General features: G+C 52.8%; 2 protein-coding genes across 2 annotated transcripts; one reads left to right on the top strand and one right to left on the bottom strand.

Annotated features, from left to right (window-relative positions):
- Nucleotides 1-15: 15 nt before the first annotated feature.
- LOC133474974 (uncharacterized) lies at nucleotides 16-2,744 on the top strand. The gene is made up of 5 exons (XM_061767201.1): nucleotides 16-277; nucleotides 561-832; nucleotides 916-1,128; nucleotides 2,055-2,242; nucleotides 2,510-2,744. The coding sequence occupies exons 1-5, from the start codon at nucleotides 16-18 to the stop codon at nucleotides 2,697-2,699; spliced, it is 1,125 nt and encodes a 374-aa protein (XP_061623185.1). The 3' UTR covers nucleotides 2,700-2,744.
- Nucleotides 2,683-15,527, bottom strand: ccdc180 (coiled-coil domain containing 180). Its single transcript, XM_061768826.1, has 36 exons — nucleotides 15,209-15,527; nucleotides 14,677-14,774; nucleotides 14,507-14,601; nucleotides 14,322-14,431; nucleotides 14,128-14,247; nucleotides 13,818-13,928; nucleotides 13,517-13,612; nucleotides 13,285-13,448; nucleotides 12,575-12,694; nucleotides 12,435-12,514; nucleotides 11,183-11,271; nucleotides 11,000-11,119; nucleotides 10,513-10,686; nucleotides 10,316-10,431; nucleotides 9,824-9,950; nucleotides 9,623-9,683; nucleotides 9,439-9,530; nucleotides 9,174-9,361; nucleotides 8,928-9,097; nucleotides 8,041-8,221; nucleotides 7,822-7,968; nucleotides 6,687-6,831; nucleotides 6,430-6,546; nucleotides 6,280-6,357; nucleotides 5,192-5,409; nucleotides 5,082-5,122; nucleotides 4,939-4,999; nucleotides 4,803-4,868; nucleotides 4,661-4,727; nucleotides 4,450-4,585; nucleotides 4,218-4,378; nucleotides 3,906-4,031; nucleotides 3,747-3,840; nucleotides 3,458-3,524; nucleotides 3,229-3,370; nucleotides 2,683-2,984 (listed from the first exon to the last, which is right to left on the bottom strand). Exons 1-36 carry the CDS (start codon nucleotides 15,266-15,268, stop codon nucleotides 2,862-2,864), a joined length of 4,161 nt encoding a protein of 1,386 aa, XP_061624810.1. The 5' UTR covers nucleotides 15,269-15,527; the 3' UTR covers nucleotides 2,683-2,861.
- Between the last annotated feature and the right edge of the window lie 2,926 nt (nucleotides 15,528-18,453).

The raw sequence follows: 18,453 nt of genomic DNA, 5'->3' as shown, positions 1-18,453 counted from the left end.
GACGATCGCTCATCGATGATCGGTGCGGCGTCATCATGGCCGCACGCGGGAGCCGCGCCGACGTTTGGTTTTGTGTTTTTGCACTCAAATGTTTGGTTGCTTGGAAACTTGCTGGAGGCTCCGTTTCGTGGACCAAACTTCTTGCTGGACTCCCCAGATGGTGAGGAGCTCAACCCTTTCTCCTTCCGGGAGTTCCTGCGCACCAAGGACCGGGACCGGGACGAGGACGAGGACGAGGACGAGGACGCGTCAGTGTGGGGGGTGTGTGAGGATCGAGACTAGGCTCAGGTCATTCTTTGGAACATAACGCAATTGTCTTCGTCAGCGGGTCAACTTGCAAAATCGCTCAGGGATCAAAGCATTATTTCCTCCACTGTCCATACTGTAAACATGATTCCAATTGTTTTTTCCGGCTGGCCAATCAGGAGAGCCTCCGGTCTGTCGCGGATAGCTCCGCCTCCTTCGGCGCCGGGTACTCAGTCATCCTTTGATCCAGATCTTCATTCGCCATCCGCTCATTTCTTCCTTTGTTCTTTTATGGTCCAACTTTGTCCAATAAGAGCAAGTACGCGTGTTTGTGTGCGCAGCTCCACGAGGAGAACGTCTCTCTCTGACGGGAGCCATCTCGGAGCTTCGGAGAACATCGGAAGCAAACGGCCGAAGGTCAGCCCGTCGGGCGACAGCTCAGCGGAGCGATCGAAACGTCAGCGTGCCTTGCGTGCAGGGCGGAGGCGCCGGAGGAGGAGCTTCGTCATTATCCCGTAATGACGTTGCGTTCATGGACAAAAACCAAGGGGGTTCTTTTCAAATGACATCGACACTTTCATACTTCGTCCAGTGAGAGAGTCACTCTGCTCAGGTGGGAAGAAATCCAATATGCAAAAAAAAAAAAAAAGCTCTTGTTTTTTGGGATAGAAACGAGCGCTGAGGGCCGAGAGCAGCGTGTGCAGGATGAAGGCGGAGCTTCGGCAGCTGCAAGTGAGACACACACTAACAGGCACACCAAACCACACCACACGACACATACGCACACACACGACACATCCACTAACAGGCACAAACCACACACGCAAAAGGAAGGTTTTGATTATGAAGGGAGAAAGAAATCCAAACCTACATGGACCCGTGTGAAAAAGTGTCTGCCCCTCCCCCCGAAACATAACTGTGGTTTATCATACCCGAGTTCAACTTCTCTCGCCGCACCCAGGCCCGATACCGCCACACCTGTCCGCAATCAAGAAAGCGCCGCAATAGGACCTGCCTGACAATGTCAAGTAGACCAGAAGATCCTCAAAAGCTAGACATCATGCCGAGAGCTCGGGAAATTCAGGAACAAATGAGTATTTGAGCTCTATCAGTGTGGAGAAGGTTATCAAGCTATTTCGAAAGCTTTGGGACTCCAGCGAACCACAGTGAGAGCCATCATCCACAAATGACAAAAACACAGAACAGCGGTGAACCTTCCCGAGAGTGGCCGGCCGACCAAAATGACCTCGAGAGCCCATCCGAGAGGTCACAAAAGACCCCGCGACGACGTCCAAAGAACTGCAGGCCTCGCTTGCCTCAGTTAAGGTCAGTGTCCATGACTCCACCAGAGCAAAAACAACATCTTGATGATCCCTAAGACTTTGGGGAAATACTCTGTGGTCTGTCAAGACAAAAGTTGTGCGTGTCCCCTTACGTCTGGCATGAAAGTAACATCGCATTTCAGAAAACGAACAGTAAAATACGGTGGCGGTAGTGTGACGGTCTGGAGCTGTTTTGCTGCTTCAGGACCTGGAAGACTTGGAACCAGGAATTGTGCTGTCTACCGAGGCACCCTGAAGGAGAATGTCCGGCCTTCTCTTCGTGACCTCAAGCTGAAACCAACTCGGGTTCTGCAGCAGGACAATGATCCAATACGCACTAGCAAGTCCACCTCTGAATGGCTGAAGAAAAACAAAATGAAGACTTTGGATTCCTGACCAGAATCTTATTGAGATGCCGTGGCCCTGAATCTATAATCTATTAAAGTTGAACTTTTTCAATGGACTTATGGAAATAAATAAACCTTTCCATGGAATTTTTTTGGGTTAGGGTCTGTGTATACATACACGCACACACGAGATATACTTAAACCGTGTGCGTGCGTGCGTGCGTTGCGAAAACGCAAAGCTGAGATCATCACGGCGATGAAGCAAAACGCCAACATGGCGTCAGAATACCCGGACAAGACGGCCACACGCGCGCACTCGTCCATAAGGTCAGTACGCGTGCACTTCGGCCGTTCGCTAGTGCCCACAGAGGGTTCTAGCTTCGAAAGAAGGTTCTAGTCCCTCGACAGGCTTCTCGTCCTAAGGTCGTCGGAGCTTTTTGTTTTGAACGTGCTCAACGTGTCGTCTACATGTGTATGGCTTAGTCGAGCGTTAGCGCACCCAGCTAGCCACATTAGCGCCTTGAAGAGTGGGGCTACTTTGTTGTGTTGATGATGTCGCGGGGGGCGTGGCCCACCTGTGCTCCGTCTGCACAGTCAGCTGCTGGAGGGGGCGGAGTCTCTGCGTCTGGTCTCGCAGCCGCTGCGCTCCGTCCACAAAATGAAGCGCTTGTCGACGTCGCCGTGGAAACGTGATGACGCGCGGCGCCGATCGGTCGGCTTGTCGCTGACTGGCCGAACGCTTTCTCACACAATAAAAGTTGGACTCATTCTGTTCATCATTTGATTTATTGGCAACTGATGACCTCACACAGCCAACAGCCAATCAGTGTGCGAGCGTGCATGTGTTTGCATTTTTCTTAAATGTTTTCTCTTGCACTGTACGATGTTTCTTAGCTGTCTGTTGTTTTGAAATGCTCTAAAGACATCCGTTTGCCTTGCGTGTGTGTCAGTGTGTGAGACTGTGTATCTGCAGCCTCCAGTGCGTCTTCCAGCTTTGCAGTTCGTTAAGTCGTCTCCGTTTGTCGGCATGGGAATGCGACAACTGTGACGAGAACACCTGTTCGAAACGCTGTCACGCACGCACGCACGCACACACACACACAAACACATGAATGACCATGACTTCGTGTGTGTTTTTCACTTTAGAGTGGGTACGGAAAGTATTCAAGACCCCCCTAAATTTGTCACTCTTTGTTATATTGCAACCATTTGCTAAAATCATTGAAGTTTATTTTTTTCCTTTTGTGTGTGCGTGTGTGTCGTCACGCGTAAAAGAATGTGTGCGCGTGAGTGTCATTTTCTTGTGCGTGTACCTTGGCGGCAGCGTCTCTGTGTTCGATGACAGCCAGATGTCCCAGAGTGCACTTGGTGGTGGTGATGGTGGCGGTGGTTGCCGTGGTAACAGAAGAGGACGTGTTGGCAGGAAGCGACATGTGAGGGATTCCTGACCACGTCCTGACACACACACACAACAACAACAGGCTTTTACTGCGAAGGTCTTGACAGGATGTGACAGCCGTGGGTTCAAGGGTCACACGCTACCTGCATGGCTGCTGTGTGGTTTCCATGGTGACGTCTCTGTCCTCTGACGTCGGCTGCGATGTCACTTCTGATCAAATGACACAAACACTGTCACCATGGCAACGACACAATAACGACGACAAATCACACACTGAAACAAACTACACTTGCGACACCCAACAAACACACACAAACTATATGCATACAAAAACACCATCACAAAGTACACAAATCTGACACACACACATGCACTTAACACAAACAACACACAGACAACTACACACGTATCCATGCTGGTCATGTGACCCACCTGGGAGAGGAAGTTGGTCCATCTGAAGAAGGAGGTGTTCCGTGAGGGACGCCAGTGATGTCACAAACTCCTCCCCTCTACGTCGCATACATTCCTGCACGCACGCACGCACGCAGTGAGCGGTCGCGCAACTGAGCACCCCGGCATCTGAGCGCGTACCTGCAGTTCTCGATGCGACCCCAAGATGGCGTCGTGGAGCCTCTGTTGCCGGGCCTCCTCGTTGCGCCGCAGCGCCTCCATCTCGTTGGTCGAGAGCGACACGCGCAGACCCGTCACGCTTGCCATCTGACGCGACACACACACAAGTCCGTCGTCAATAAACCGCATGCTAATGCTAATTAAGGGTCACGTGACACAATCCATCAATCGACATAATTCTGGTGCTGATGCTAATTCATCAATCAACATCATGCTAACAGTCATGAAATGCGGCGAGGGCATCCCATCCTAACACGGTCACCACGGCAATACCTTCTCCCCCTCGCTGGCGGCCATGTTTTCCTCGAAGGAGCGGCGGACTCGGCCCGCCTCCTCCTTTAGCTCCGCCCCTAGCCGCTTCTCGTGGGTGCGGATCAACGTGGCGGGCAGCGAGCGCATCATGTCGCCCAACACGCACTGCTGCTGCTCGAGCGCTGCACGCACACGCACGCGCAGCGTAAAGGATGATGTCATCAAATGACGCAAGTCGGGAGGCGCGTACGACCTTCTCTGCTGGCGCTGAGCAGCGTCCGTGCGTGTTCGTGATGTCCCAGAAGCCTTTGCTGCGTGTTCTCCACCCATTGGTCGAGACCGGCAGGAAGTCGATGGAAGCCGCCGCAACGTTGACTTTGGTAGAAGTCCTGACAAAATGGACGCCGTAAGGGCACGCACGCGACTGCCACAAACCAGTGTGTGTGCGTGTGTGCGTATGTTACCTTGGCCACGAGCAGGAGGGTCTGATGAGTCCTCCTCAGTATTGCGTTGACGACGGAGATGTAACAACTACACGCACACAGGAAGTGAGGCAGATGATGACATCATCACATGCGATGTGGTCCAGTGTCAATGTGAACTCACTCTGGATTGGGATCTGCTTCTGATTTGGCACCAAAGATCTGGAACCTTTTGTCAGTCCTGAACGACCTAAACAACACACGCGCACACTCAACATGGGTGTGTGTGTGTGTGTGTGTGTGTGTGTGTGTGTGTGTACCTTGCTACACCAGCAGATTCACTACGTCTTGGCGATTGCTGGCGCTGGGCAGAGCTTCGACCTGCACATGGACACACACACGCATTTTCAACCTTTAACCTGCACACACAAACTTCGACCTGTTTTTCAAGATGGCGGCCCACCTGCCACGGTGGAGGGGGCGGAGTCAGTACCTTCACAGAACCTGACGGACATGTTGGAGAGGTCAGAGCAGAACCCGCTTAGACACACGCGCGCAAACTCACGCACGCACCTGTTGAGCGACTTGACCACGCCCACTATGGGGTCTTCCATGATGTTGCCCCCCGAGCGACAGGGCTGCAGCAGGGCAGGGGGCGGAGCCGACCACACCTGCTTCCTGGATTTGGACACGGTGGGCGGCGCCACACTCTCCTCGTCCAAGTAGTGTCTCCGCCTCCTCAGGTCCTCGCTGATGGCGGCCAACGAGGCGAAAACCTGATCTGAGCACACCTGCGCGAGCACACATGTGCACGGACACACGTACAGACACAAACACGTGGCCACAGACACGCACACAAATGAATGCATGTGAGCGCACACACACACCCATGCACTCATAGACGGGCGCTTTCTGATATGTGCGGTATGGACAGCCGCCCGTGGCGACATTCTCTCTACACAGTTAACACAACATGGTGGAACCTCCATAGAACGGACTAAGTTCATTGTCCCATTTCTGTGGGGCCAATTCTATTTTACTCGGGCACTCACTGTCGTCGTCTCGCCACGCTGCACTATTTGCATATCTGTTGTTGACCAGCATCTGCTCCATTTGCACACTGACTGAGGAGTCTCTGCAACATTTGCACAATCGACATTGTCCCAGATGATCGCGCTACTCGTCACTTGAAACCGCATCCACTCCTTGAAGTCTCGGCGCCTTTGCACGATGCTCATTGCACCGGACTATTGCAATATTAGCCGTTCAAACTGCTCGAAGTGCTAGAGGACTAGAGCGCAATTGTCACATTTTTTATTTTTTTACCAGCATTACCAGACGACTGTTTTCTGTCAATGTCTTTGTGTCTCCAAAGCGTTCTCCGTCAATCGACCGTCTGTTGTCGTACTCGAGCGGCTCCTCCAACGACCGCAGACAAATTCCTTGTGTGTTTTTTTGATTCTGATTCCGATTGTCAACGGCAATTCAAGTGCCAAACGGAAACTATCTTTGGACACATTGTTCAGTCCCGACGGTCCGTTTTATAGAGGTTCCACTTTGTGTGTGTGTGTATATATACACAGGTATACACACACACGCACACACAGAGCGAGCCGAGGACGAAGCTTGCGATTGTGCAAATGGCCTCGCTGCGGGTCGACCTGTTCTTCTTCCAGAGTTTTCCTGAGTTGCTCCAAGCGAGCGCTGATGACTGCCTCCTGCTGGTTGCTGCTCGCCGCCTAAACGCACACGAGCACGTGACGTCACTCAAAGTCGGCCGAGGTAAAGAAAAACGCAGTTGCGCTCGGCACCTCTGCTTTGACTTCCACTTGCGTGCTGCTGAGGATCCTTTCGATCTTCTCGATGAACTTGACCTCGGCCTGCAGCACGCACAGCTTCTCCTCCAGACGCCCCGACGCCGCCTTCACCTGGGAAAAACACACACGAGCACTCGAGAGTGCTTCACACACTTATAAAACGCGGGTCTCCGAAAGGACACCAAGATAATGCGGATTTCCTCCGCTCTGAGCCCTTCGAGTCCACCGAAGCCCGGATGCGTGTGTGAGACCTGCTGTAAGGTCTTGGTCTGCAGGTTGTGCAGGTCCGTGTAGACGCTCTCCTCGGTGATGCTGATGCGTTTACTTTCCTCCTTCAGACGCCGCTGGAAGATTTTCACCTCCTGACGTGTGTAGTCGCCTCCTTCGCTGAACAGCCTGCCGGACGCACGCGCGAACGAGGTGATCGACGTGGCAGACGGCTGACACAAAAGGCGCAAGTCACGTGACAGTCACGCCTCGCACGTGACACGCGGCAGTCACGTGACGTGCGAGTGGCACACAGCTGACAGAAATAAGGACGGAATCGAAAACCGAGAATCGGTGCGAACCGGTCCTGAACGTACCGTTTCCGTGGAATTTTCAAGCGATTCCCTTATCGGTACTAGTCGGGGTCAATGACGTCCGAGGGCACGCTTACGCGGCAAACGACTAAGAACCACACCAATTTCACTCTAAATGACTAAGAAGCACACTAATTTAACTATTAAAACCCTCTTCTGTACAAAATAACACATAAAACATCCATTGTAATGCAGTCAAAACATCATACGGTCATTTTAACTTTAGCAATTCATCCTGGAAAACAGTGGATGCCAATTTGTGCTCGAACTGCGAGCGGACGTTTGCCTTGGCCACTCGGGGGCAGTGTCGTGCGATGCATGAATACAGCCACGCGTTTCTGTAAGATGGAAAAAGAGCAGAAGGAGAAAGTGGCCCTAGAACTTTAATCAACTGGTTTTGCACAGATAGGAAGCATATATGCTCGTGAGTATTGTTATATTACCTGTGGAGATATATTACTACAGCGTTTGTGTGGGAATATTTGTTATTTGAAGCGAAATCCCTCCCACGATCAAATGCTAATGTTCGCTCGCTTGTCAATGGGGTTTTCCATTGAGTGTTAGCATGAAGATGCTTCCATTCCATTAGTTTGACAGTCAATTATTTGATTGGATTATTGTTTTTTAAAAATTTGAGACTTGATAAAGAAGCAAAGGAGAATTTGAGAAGGGGGCCAATACTTTTTTCCCAGAACTGTACATGCATGTGGCACGACGTGACGTGCGCCAATCACGTCAAACGCGTGACACTGGTGAGACGGACGAAAGTCACACGACAACAACGCGCGTGTGCGGTGGCGGGCACCTGAACGATCTGAGGAGACGGGCCGTCCGATTTCTCAGCTCGTCCATCTGCAGCTGGAGCGACATCCGGAAGGACGAGTGCAAGCGCTGGGTGTGTTTGATGTGCTCGTCCAGACAGTCCTGCAGGGTGGCGCTGAGGGCTTCCAGACTGAAACCCACATGCACACAGGATGTGGCGCACGCACACACGCACAGGAAATCCTCAAGTGTTTCTTTTTACCGTCTGCTGCCGTCCGTTTTGAGGACGCTGTCCTCCATCTTGCCGAGCGTGGCGGTCAGCTGTCGGTTCTTCTCGTTGGTGGACTCCTGCAGCTGCTGCAACGCCGCCGTGCAGCAAGTCAGCACGTCGGACACTTCCTGGCAGTGAGCGTCCACGCGCCGCTTGTGCAGCTGCAGCTCGGCTGCACGCGCGCACGCACATCAGGTAGAATGCACTGGTCAACATGCTACTGCTACAAATGCTAATCAACATGCTAATGTTATTCATGCTAGTAAAATAGCTAATCATGCTAATGCTTGTCAACATGCCAATAATGCTAGTCAACCTGCTAATGCTACCAGTGCTATTTAATGCTCTAATTATTCTAGTCAACATGCTAATCAACATGTTGGTCAACCTACTAATGGTAGTAGACATGCTAATCAATCTGCTAATGCAACTGATGCGAGTCAACTAGCAAATCCCGCTAATGCTTCTCAACATACTAATCATGCTAGTCAACCTGCTAATGCTACCAATGCTATTTAACATTGTAGTTATGCTAGTTCAACTAGCAAATCCCGCTAATGCTTGTCAACATACTAATCATGCTAGTCAACCTGCTAATGCTACCAATGCTATTTAACATTGTAGTTATGCTAGTTAACATGTTGGTCATCCTGCTAATGCTAGTCAACTCGCTAATGCTACTAATGATAATCCAAATGCTAATCACGCATGCTTGTCCAACATGCTAATCATTCTACTCATGGTGCTAATCAAAATGCTATTCATATTATTCATCATGCTAATCTTGCTAATCAACATGGTAATCAACCTGCTAATGCTACACATCCTAGTGAACTTGCTAATCATGCTCGACAATGTGTGCGTGTGCACGTGTGTACCCATGCGTGGGATGTAGATGCAAGTCTTGACATGTTGCGGGTCAAGCGGCTGCATTTGCAGCTCGTGGTACGCACGCACCGCCTCCTTCCTGTCTGTCACCGTGGCGACTGCCGACGTCAGGACATCCTGGAAACGCTGCTCCACGTAATCCAGGAACCACATGCGCATCCTGCACGTGTGCGCGTGCACACACACGCACTCACAATGTTAATCTTGCTGATTAGCACACCATGCTAAATGCTAACCTGTTAAGCGCGTGCATGAGAAGCTCGACAGGAAACGTGCTGAGGTGCGTTTCCTGTTGCTTGCTCATGTTGCCGGGGAGGTCGGAGGCGGGGCATCTGAAGGCGGGGCCGGTGTAGGACACGCCCCTCGATGACGTCAAATTGACCTTGCTGCTGAGGTCGTACAGATCCAGAAGAGACGACTCAGCCTGAACACGCACGCGCACGTTAGCACGCCACTCTACACTACACTCTTTCCAGCCAGCCAATTACAAGCTGATCTCACCTCCGCCAGTGACTCAGAAGAGTCTTCAGGCGCCACATCATCCTGACAGCTGATTGGCTGTTCCTCTATTGTCCCGCCCTCTTGACTACTCTCTACGCACGCACATGCACGCAGGCGCACGGCAGTTCAGAGTGCATAAGAGCAGATGATGTAATGACATCATCATCATGCGACACTGACAGACCTTGACCGTTGCTGGTGATGATGTCATCGACTGGCGGCAGCTTCTTCAGGTCTTCTGCACTCTGCGGGAGAAAACAGAACAAGCGACATCATCATCATCATCATCATCATCATCATGGAACACAAATGCACTCGTGTCATGTGTGTGTGTGTGTGTGTATGTGTGTGTGTGTGTGCGTGTGCGTGTGCGCGGCACGGTTACGGGGGTGTAGGAGTTTCCGAGGTGGAAGAAGTCGCTGAGGAGTCGGCTGAACTCCAGCAGCTCGTCCACGAAGGTGCGAGGGAGGCGGTCCAACACGGCGCACTGGTCCGTCACGCACTCGCCGCAGCTGCACACGCACACAGGAAGCGGCAGCCCAGGTGACACGCACGACAGAGTGCCTCGCGTATGACACGTGACAATCACAACAACACGACAGCTGCAGCAACAACAGGAACGCTCCCATTTCGAGAGCTGTTTACATTCTCCAACGATCGCATCCCAAAGAAATTGGCTGCTAATTTGCGATCGGGCCCACGGGCTACTCCTACGGCCCCGCGATCCACGCCGAATCGTGACGCAGTTGATACGTGACAGACGAGCGACACAGCTCACGTCTCACGTGACCCGTGCACTGTCACACGTCACATCTATTTGTCATGTGACCGGCACACGACCAGAGCGACCGTTAGCATTAGCATTAGCTGAGCTGACCTGTTCCTGACGTCGTGCAGGTAGACGACGGTTTGCTCCAGAGACGACTTCAACGCCGCCTCGCTGCTCTCCTGGCGAAGTGCGGCCAGGAGCTCGTCCAGGAACACTTTCTTCCTCTGCGTCGTCGTCATCATCATCATCATCATCATCGTCGTCATCGTCATCGTCATCGTCATCGTCATCGTCATCGCGGTCACCTGTACGTGTTGCTCCTGCGCCAGTCGCAGCTCATCTAGGCGCCGCTGGACTTCCTCCTCCCGGCCCACCAGGATGCCGCCGTGCTTCTCCCACAGCGACGCCAGCGCACGCATGACCACAAACACGCGCCTGCTGAGACGCGCCGACGCACGGTACAGGCTGTCGGAACACGTCTGCGCGCACGAAAAACGCGCGTGACGAGAAAGACGTGTCAATGTGTGTGTCAGACGGGTCAATCACGTAACATGTCAAACACGAGGTACACATCAAGCGACGCGCGTTACAGATATGTGGCAGATGACACCGCCAATAGGAGGACACATATCGGTGTCAGAGAGGTGACGTACGTGACAGCACGTATGAGACGGGTGACGGGAATTTGTCGCGTGTCGCACAGGCGACATACAGTATGCGACAGCACGTGACAGATACGTGACACAAGCGGCGGGCAGGCGCCAGCGACGTGACAGAGGCGCGAAGACTGACGTCGATGGCGGCCAGCTGCATTTCATCTTGTCTCTGGTGTTGTCCGATCAGAGAGATGAGCTGGCACTTGACGATGTCGCCCACTTCCTCCTCCGGCAGCTCCAGAGCGGACAGCGCCTCCTGCGGGACAAAGGCGCGCGTCATCGACGGAGCCTCGGTTACCGCCGTAAACAAGGAGCTGACCTGGTAACGCTGCACTTGCGACACGCGATCCTGCCACATCAGCTCGTAACGACACCGCAGCTGATGAAGGAAGTCGGCGTGACACATGTCTGACGGACACACGCGTGCACGTGTTACGGGCACGTAACGCACACAAACACGCATGCACGTATACGCAGGGTTGGCGCTGGCTCGTGAAACCTCTTAGCCGATGTGGCTAAACGATAAAAATCTCCTAGCCACACTTGTGTGTAGTTAGCCACAACATCGGCTTTAGCCACACTCGCTGGGAGGGAAGCCGATGAGCCGTAACGATGTGGGCCCGATAAAACTAGCTCGTCATCCATCAGGAGGAGGGCTGAACGATTTGGGGAAAAAAAATCATAATGGCGAGGGGTTCCCGCCCCCAAATTTTGTCGATTTCGACCTCCGCAGAGTGACTCTCTAACATGGACGTAGAATAAAAGTGTCAATTTCATTTCAAAAAACAACGAAACTCGTTTCTAGAAAAGGCCCCTCTGACAGCTACTTCTGCTTGAGCCAATTTCGTACGCGCTCTGTCCATATTACTAGTGCCGTCGATAAGCTCGAGAAATTCCAAAGAGCTGATTTCAGGCAGAAAACCGTCTACAACTCAGGAATGCGTGGACCATTTGAATTCATATTTCACATGTTTACTGAGGCACCGTAGAGACAATCTCACATCCCAAATAGTCGAAAAAGTTGGTTTGCTAAAATACGGGACCTTTAAGGACTTATCCAGAATTTTCTCAAAATTCAAACTTTTCAGTTGAAGATAATATTCTAACTCTTTGGTCGTAAACATTAGTCGGCTAACTTTAGCTGTCAGAGTTCAAAAGCGGGACAAAGCGGTCTAAGTGACAAAGTGTGCCTAGCTACGTATGGCCCTGCGCTCAGTGTGACAAGCGGCCTGTGCGCTGTGCTCCAATTCGGCGCCGGGCGATATCGGCTCTCGTTTTCCCCGATGCGCCGTTCCGAAAGCCCGTGAGCCCGACTGCTTAGCCGACGCATTGAAGCGTTTTACGGAGCGGCGGAAGAACAACCGTTCACACGCGCGCTCACTTGAACTTTTATCAGGAAGGCTTTGTGAGTTTCGACATTTTGATGCGCCAGCGCTGCAAACGTGGGCAATATTCGCTTTGCCACATCCTGTTTCAGTTAGCCATTGGCGAGGTGGCAGACGGGCGGCGCGAACCCTGAAAACACGTGCAAGTAACACACAAAAACGTGCGTGCACAGTGAGTGGACTTACCGATTTGTTGATTGACGGCTGTCAACTGCGTGAACCAATCAGAGACCAGAGTTGAGGAGAGGGAGGGCGGGACCAAGGAGCTGAAAGAGACACGCGATCGGACGGCGAGCTCGGACGCGGCGGGTCGGCCGTTTTGTTACCTGAGGCCGGTGACGATGTCGCAGCGTCGTTGGGACAAACGCCGCACGCTCTGGTCCACTTCCTGGAACGTCAGCTGATCGGAGAGCTGACGCCACACGTCCACGCTCGCCACCGACAACCTGCCGCCAGGACACATCGAAGGCCTCGCGTTTCGCGTGATGTGGCTGACTCGAGATGTCACGTGACCTAACTGGCGCGATGTGTGACCGGACGCGTCACGTGACCTGCTTGACCTATGAGCGGCAATGTCGCATGAAGCGCTCCACGTGACGTGACTTGTAACCATGTCACACGATTCCCCCAACGTGTGACCTGCCCCACTCGACATGTGAGCTGGCACGTCACATGACCCGCTCGACATGTGACTCGAAACATCACATGACACGCAACACGTCAACGGACGTGACGCGATCCACTCGCCACGTGACCTGACACGTCACGCGATTTACTCGACGTGACCTTACAGGTGACACACTCAACGTGACACTCAACAATGTCAGCATGTGACGTGGCACATCGCTTTACCGGACGACACGTGACCTGACCGACTAAACACGTGACTCGCTCGACGTGTGCCAAAATGTCACGAGCCGCTCCACACGCGACGTGACATTTCACGTGACACTTGCCGTGTGACCCACACATGACCTACGACCTTTCGGCATCACACGCCCCCCCCCGGCCCTCGCACGGGCCTAGGCTCCCCCACCTGAACTCCTGGACCACGTGGCTGGCCTGGCTCCGCCTCCACAGGCTGACAGACTCCTCCCACTGCAGGCGCAGGAGCGCCTCCTGTTGGAGCGCCTCCTCGTGCAGCAGCAGCAGGAGACGCGCCGCGCTGCGACGGTTGGCCAGCAGGCACTGATTCAGCATCTGACACACACGCATCAGTGACAGGCTGGGCTCAAGGTTCAGAGGCGAGAGGTCATTGAGTGTGTTACCGTGGCCTGGCTGTGTATGTGCACGTGTGTGTTTGCGCAAGGCAGGAAGTTGATCTTCTCCAGCAGGTGGCAGTACCTCCTCAGCACCGGTCTGATCTACACACACACACACACACACGTAAGCACTCACACGGATAAGTATACACAGTACGCACTCGCATAGACACGCAGTACGTAGTACGCACGTACACACAAATGCGGACACAATCGCACACACACATAGACAAGTGAGAGCGACAGATGAAGGCGGTCGCCATGGAAACCTTGCGAGCGTCTGGTCAAGAGGAAGCGACATCATCACCTGGTTGACTCTCAGCCGCTCGCACTCGTTGACTTGAAGTTCAAAGGTCAACACGCTGAACTTCTTCTCCTTCATGTGAGCCTCCACCGAGCTCCAAACGCACAACACCTCCTGCGCGCACACAAGTACGTGCGCGTACGTTTCACATGCTAGTGTAAACGTGCAGGCTGTGTAGTTGCCGCTGAGATTGTGTAGCGGTGCTGTGTGTTTATCGTGTAGAGTTTGTGTAAGTGTTGTGACGCTCCACATTCAGGGTTGTTGCGTAGATGCCGTGTAGAGGTTGTGCAAATCTCGCGTAGCTGTCGTGTACCTGTAGGCTTCGTTGTTGCACGTGTGTCATGTCGCGTGCGAGTCCGTGCAACGACGCGTCGATTTGTTGCAGTTTCGTCCTCAGATGCTGACTGTGTGTCCTCACTTGGGCCTCACACACCTACACACACACACACACACGCGCGCGTGGTGTTCAGGTGTGTCCGTGCGCACGTGGACACGTGCGCACGTTACCTGCGCCAGGTGCGTGAGTTGCGCGTGCACGTGCTGCACGGCTCGGCGGTGTTGGATCTTCTTGTTGTGGTGGACGCGCTGCAGGATGTCGCACGACTCGTGACGGGCCTCTGGACGCACACACCGAGACACGCCGTCGGTCGGCCGCCGCCGTCACGTGCCGACCGCGACGATGTCATACTGACCCACGGTGTCGGGAAGCCTGATCACCTCCTCGGCATCTTCGTCGCCTTCGCCGTCAGCGTCTTCACCATCGTCTTCCTCGATTCCGGAACACCCCCTGCCACACGAACGTGCTGCTGCTGCCTGCGTGTGCGTGTAGTTGGACGTGCATGTACTGTGTGTGTGCGCGTACCCGCTGGTGACGTTGCACGGTGTGTCACAGTCGGCAACACACACACTCGTCGTTGCTGTGTGCTTGCGTGCAGCCAGCAAACTTCTGGACAAACGAACCTTCAAACACACACACGCGTTTTTGTTGTCGTTATTGGCAACATTAGCATTCTATCCTGCTATTATCAATATGCGTTTGAGAGCCTTCCTCGTCTTCCTAGCGACAGTATATGATAACTTGATAACTACATCAGCAGGAGCATGTATCTAATATTATCATTAGCATGTTTATCATATTCAAACAACAAATGATTTATTATCATATTAGCGGCATTGGCGTGCATGTATTATAATTGTTAGCAACATTAGCATTTATGATTACTATTGGCACGATTATAAATCATCCTCACACACTTCGAAATGCGATTATTAGCATCATTAGCATTAGCATGTACTTTATTCAACTACTTCATCTCCAAAACTGCTCACAAATGAATCATGGTTGTATTATTATGATAATTATCAGCATTAGCATTAGCATAGGTTGGACCCACCTGATCGTCAAAAAGCTGCTGGTAAACTTTCCCGCTCGGAACCACGCGGCTCTCCGCCATGCTAACGCTAGCCTGTTGCTAAAGCTGCTAAAGAGTGAGGTCAACCACGTGAGACAAAAATCAACAAAATGACTCGTTTTGCTCGGCGGACGCCACACAAGCCCTCAACCCGGCTGCTGTTGTTGTCGTCGTCTCCATGGAAACAAAACCGCACGAGTTGGTCCAGCAGAGGGCGCACTCAGCCAGTCGGGCTGGAGTGTGCGCGCGCCCTGGTCACGCGCACGTCACGACCGTCGCGCACGCTGGACACGTCACGTCACGGAGGACGGAGTACACTCATTCCATTCAAATCACGTTCCGTAGCGCCAAACCCGAACCCGAGCCGTCCCGGGTTTTCCATCCAGGTTTTTATTTGTGTAACTCCAACTCAAACTTAGTAGTTCTGTGGAATGGGATATAATTGATCAGCCAAAGGCATTTTCCTCAAATAAGTCCACTAAGTGGCCTGAATCGATTCACATCAGTCCAGCTCAAGTTCACAACGATCCTGCGGAGAAACTCAGAGCTGGGCTTCGGTTTTCTGGAAAGACGAGACGAAGTGCCCCGATGAGCCCAAACGGCGCCGTCGACACCGTGACGACACCGCCGGCGTTGTCCAGGACTCCAATGCCCTCGATCGCAATTCCCGCATGCTCCGGCTCCTCGTGTCCCGTCTTTTCGGATCGTGTCGATCTTTAGGACTGCGGCGGCCGTGTTCCTTTCCGCGTCCTTAGCTGCCGCGGGCTCAACGACGACACAAACGCGGAAAACGAATTCATTCAAACGCAACACACGGGGGACGACAAACTGAAATCCATAAGCAACATTACAATTTCTTTGATTTTTTTGGGGCAATTGAGTCCTCTAGCACTTAGAGCAGTCGGAATGACCCATCTCGCAATAGTCCGGCGCAATGACCATCGTGCAAAGGCGGCGAGACTTCAAGGAGTGGATGCGGTTTAAAGTGACGAGTGGCCCGATCATCTGGGACAATGTCCATTGTGCAAATGTTGCAGATACTCCTCAGTCAGTGTGCAAACGGGGCAGATGCTACTCAGGCACACGGGTGGCCGGTATCGGCCAACGACAGACATGCGAATAGTGCAGGACTAGAAATGCATTCATACGGCGATTTTTCATGAGTTCGTAAAGCACAACCGTCACTGAACTTTCAAGTCATGCATACAGTCAACAGAATGCGCGCAGGTGGCGTCCGCCAAAAAAACAAATTATTAGATAATAATTCACGTTCGTAGCTTCCGTACGTACGTGTACACTTTTTCCAGAACACGTTCTGCGGTTAAAACACGACTTAGTCACCGCAGACACGAGTCGTCCTGCTCCAACTCCATTCTAGTGTAGGCCGCCTTAGCGGTTAAACCTAGCATAGCTCGCTAGCTAGCCCACAATGCCTGCCCAACTACGCTGACGGTCTTTCGGGAAAGCTTATTTGAACAAAAATCAAAACTCACCAGGCAGCGAAATCACGGCTGTCTTTCGCCGCAAATTGGCGAAATGTCGAAAGAAAGCAAGCTGAGCGCGTTGCAATGCGCGGTCACAATTCAAATTTCAAATTTCAGCTTCACAAAAAGTACACGTATACGTTGTTCATTTGATTTGTTTCAGAACATTCAACAAAAAATAAATATGTTGCATGAAAGAAGGCTTGAATCATTTTTGTGAGTGCACTTTCCGCATGGAGTAAGTACAGGTCCAGGTCCAGGTCCAGGTCCATGTCCGAGACCGAGATCACACTCGTCCGAAGGCCGGGGAGGCCAGGAAAAGCTCTCGGGAAGAAACCTCGAGCAGACCCGAGACTCGGCCGTCCGGCTGCGGCGCTCGGCTTGGCGAAGACGAGCGAGTCGGACAAATCGTCGGTTCGTTCGTTCGTTCGTTCTCCGTGGCGCTTCTCCTCGCTCGGGTCGCGGGCGTCCCGGCGCCCATCTCAGCTGACTGCAAGCGAGAGGCGGGGCGCACCCGCAACTGGTCGCAGGGCACACAGAGACAAACAGCGCACAACTGAGCCGTCAACGAAGCTCGCGCGCACGTTTTGCGGAGCACCCGGAGAACACGCAAACTCCGCACAGGCCGGGCCGGATTTGAGCCCGCCACCTCGCCGTTGTGAGGCGAACGTGCTAACACAGAGAAATTCATCATAATAAATAAATCCAAGAGAAATGAGCAAGGAAGGAAAGCGACGTCAAAAGTAGTGGATTTGGAGTCAGTACTCCCTCACCTAAGTACAAAAGTACACACTTAGAAATGGACTCCGCTCTCCCCAGTTGGGGCGGGCGGTTTCCAAAGAGCGGCCGATGGGTCTATTCTAATTCTAATCTCCGTTGCACGCCGTCTTCACGTCGCAGTTTACATTCAATCACAACGCACACAAGTGAAAATACATTTCCGGGTTTTCGAGCCGTCCAAATAGTGCGTAAAGCAACAAATGCTGTTTTACATCAATGCCAAACTATATTCGCAACGTATAACGTGCCCGTCGACGAAAAGCGTAGCTTGTGAGCCGACCGTACGCGGGGCAGATCCCTCGCTCGCTTCCTTGCCAATATCCACACTTCCCCTGGAATTCTCGCCAGCGTCCTCGCTTTCACAACCCGCTTCTTCCTTAACGCCTCATCTATCTTTCGATGGTTGAAGAAACGCGATCGAGTCCAATATATTGTAGATACGGCATCAAGCGCTGAGACGGCCTCGCTGTTCGGGGCGTCCGTATAGCCAATCGTGTTTTCTGAAATGGAAATGTGTCCGTGTTATATTGTTTTGCACTTCCGGGCCTAAGGGAGGGCCCGGACACCCTGCGGAGGAAACTCATTTCGGCCATCTTGTCCTTCGGGTCACGACCCACAGCTGGGGACCGTAGGTGAGGCTAGCGACGTAGCTCGAGCGTCGCCTTCCGCCTGAGCTCCTTCTTCACCGCGACGCCTCGCTGCAGACGCTGCAGACTTCCGCCTGGCCATCTCGCGCTCTTTTCTTCTCTCACTCGTGAAGCACTCGTCTCCTCCCGACCCGGACAGGGCGTTCCGCCCTTTTCCGACCGAGAACCACGGCCTCAGATTTGGAGGTGCTGATTTTCATCGCGCACACACACACACACACACACGCACACTCTAACCCTCAGCGAGGACCTGTTCGCCACGGGTGACCCTGCCAGTGGCGTAAAGCCCCAGACATCCTAAAACTTTTATTTTGAC

The sequence above is a fragment of the Phyllopteryx taeniolatus genome, chromosome 3, assembly GCF_024500385.1.
Source record: "Phyllopteryx taeniolatus isolate TA_2022b chromosome 3, UOR_Ptae_1.2, whole genome shotgun sequence".
NCBI lineage: Eukaryota > Metazoa > Chordata > Actinopteri > Syngnathiformes > Syngnathidae > Phyllopteryx > Phyllopteryx taeniolatus.
Note: the sequence above shows the minus strand (reverse complement) of the source record. Positions and strands in the feature narration are given on the sequence as shown.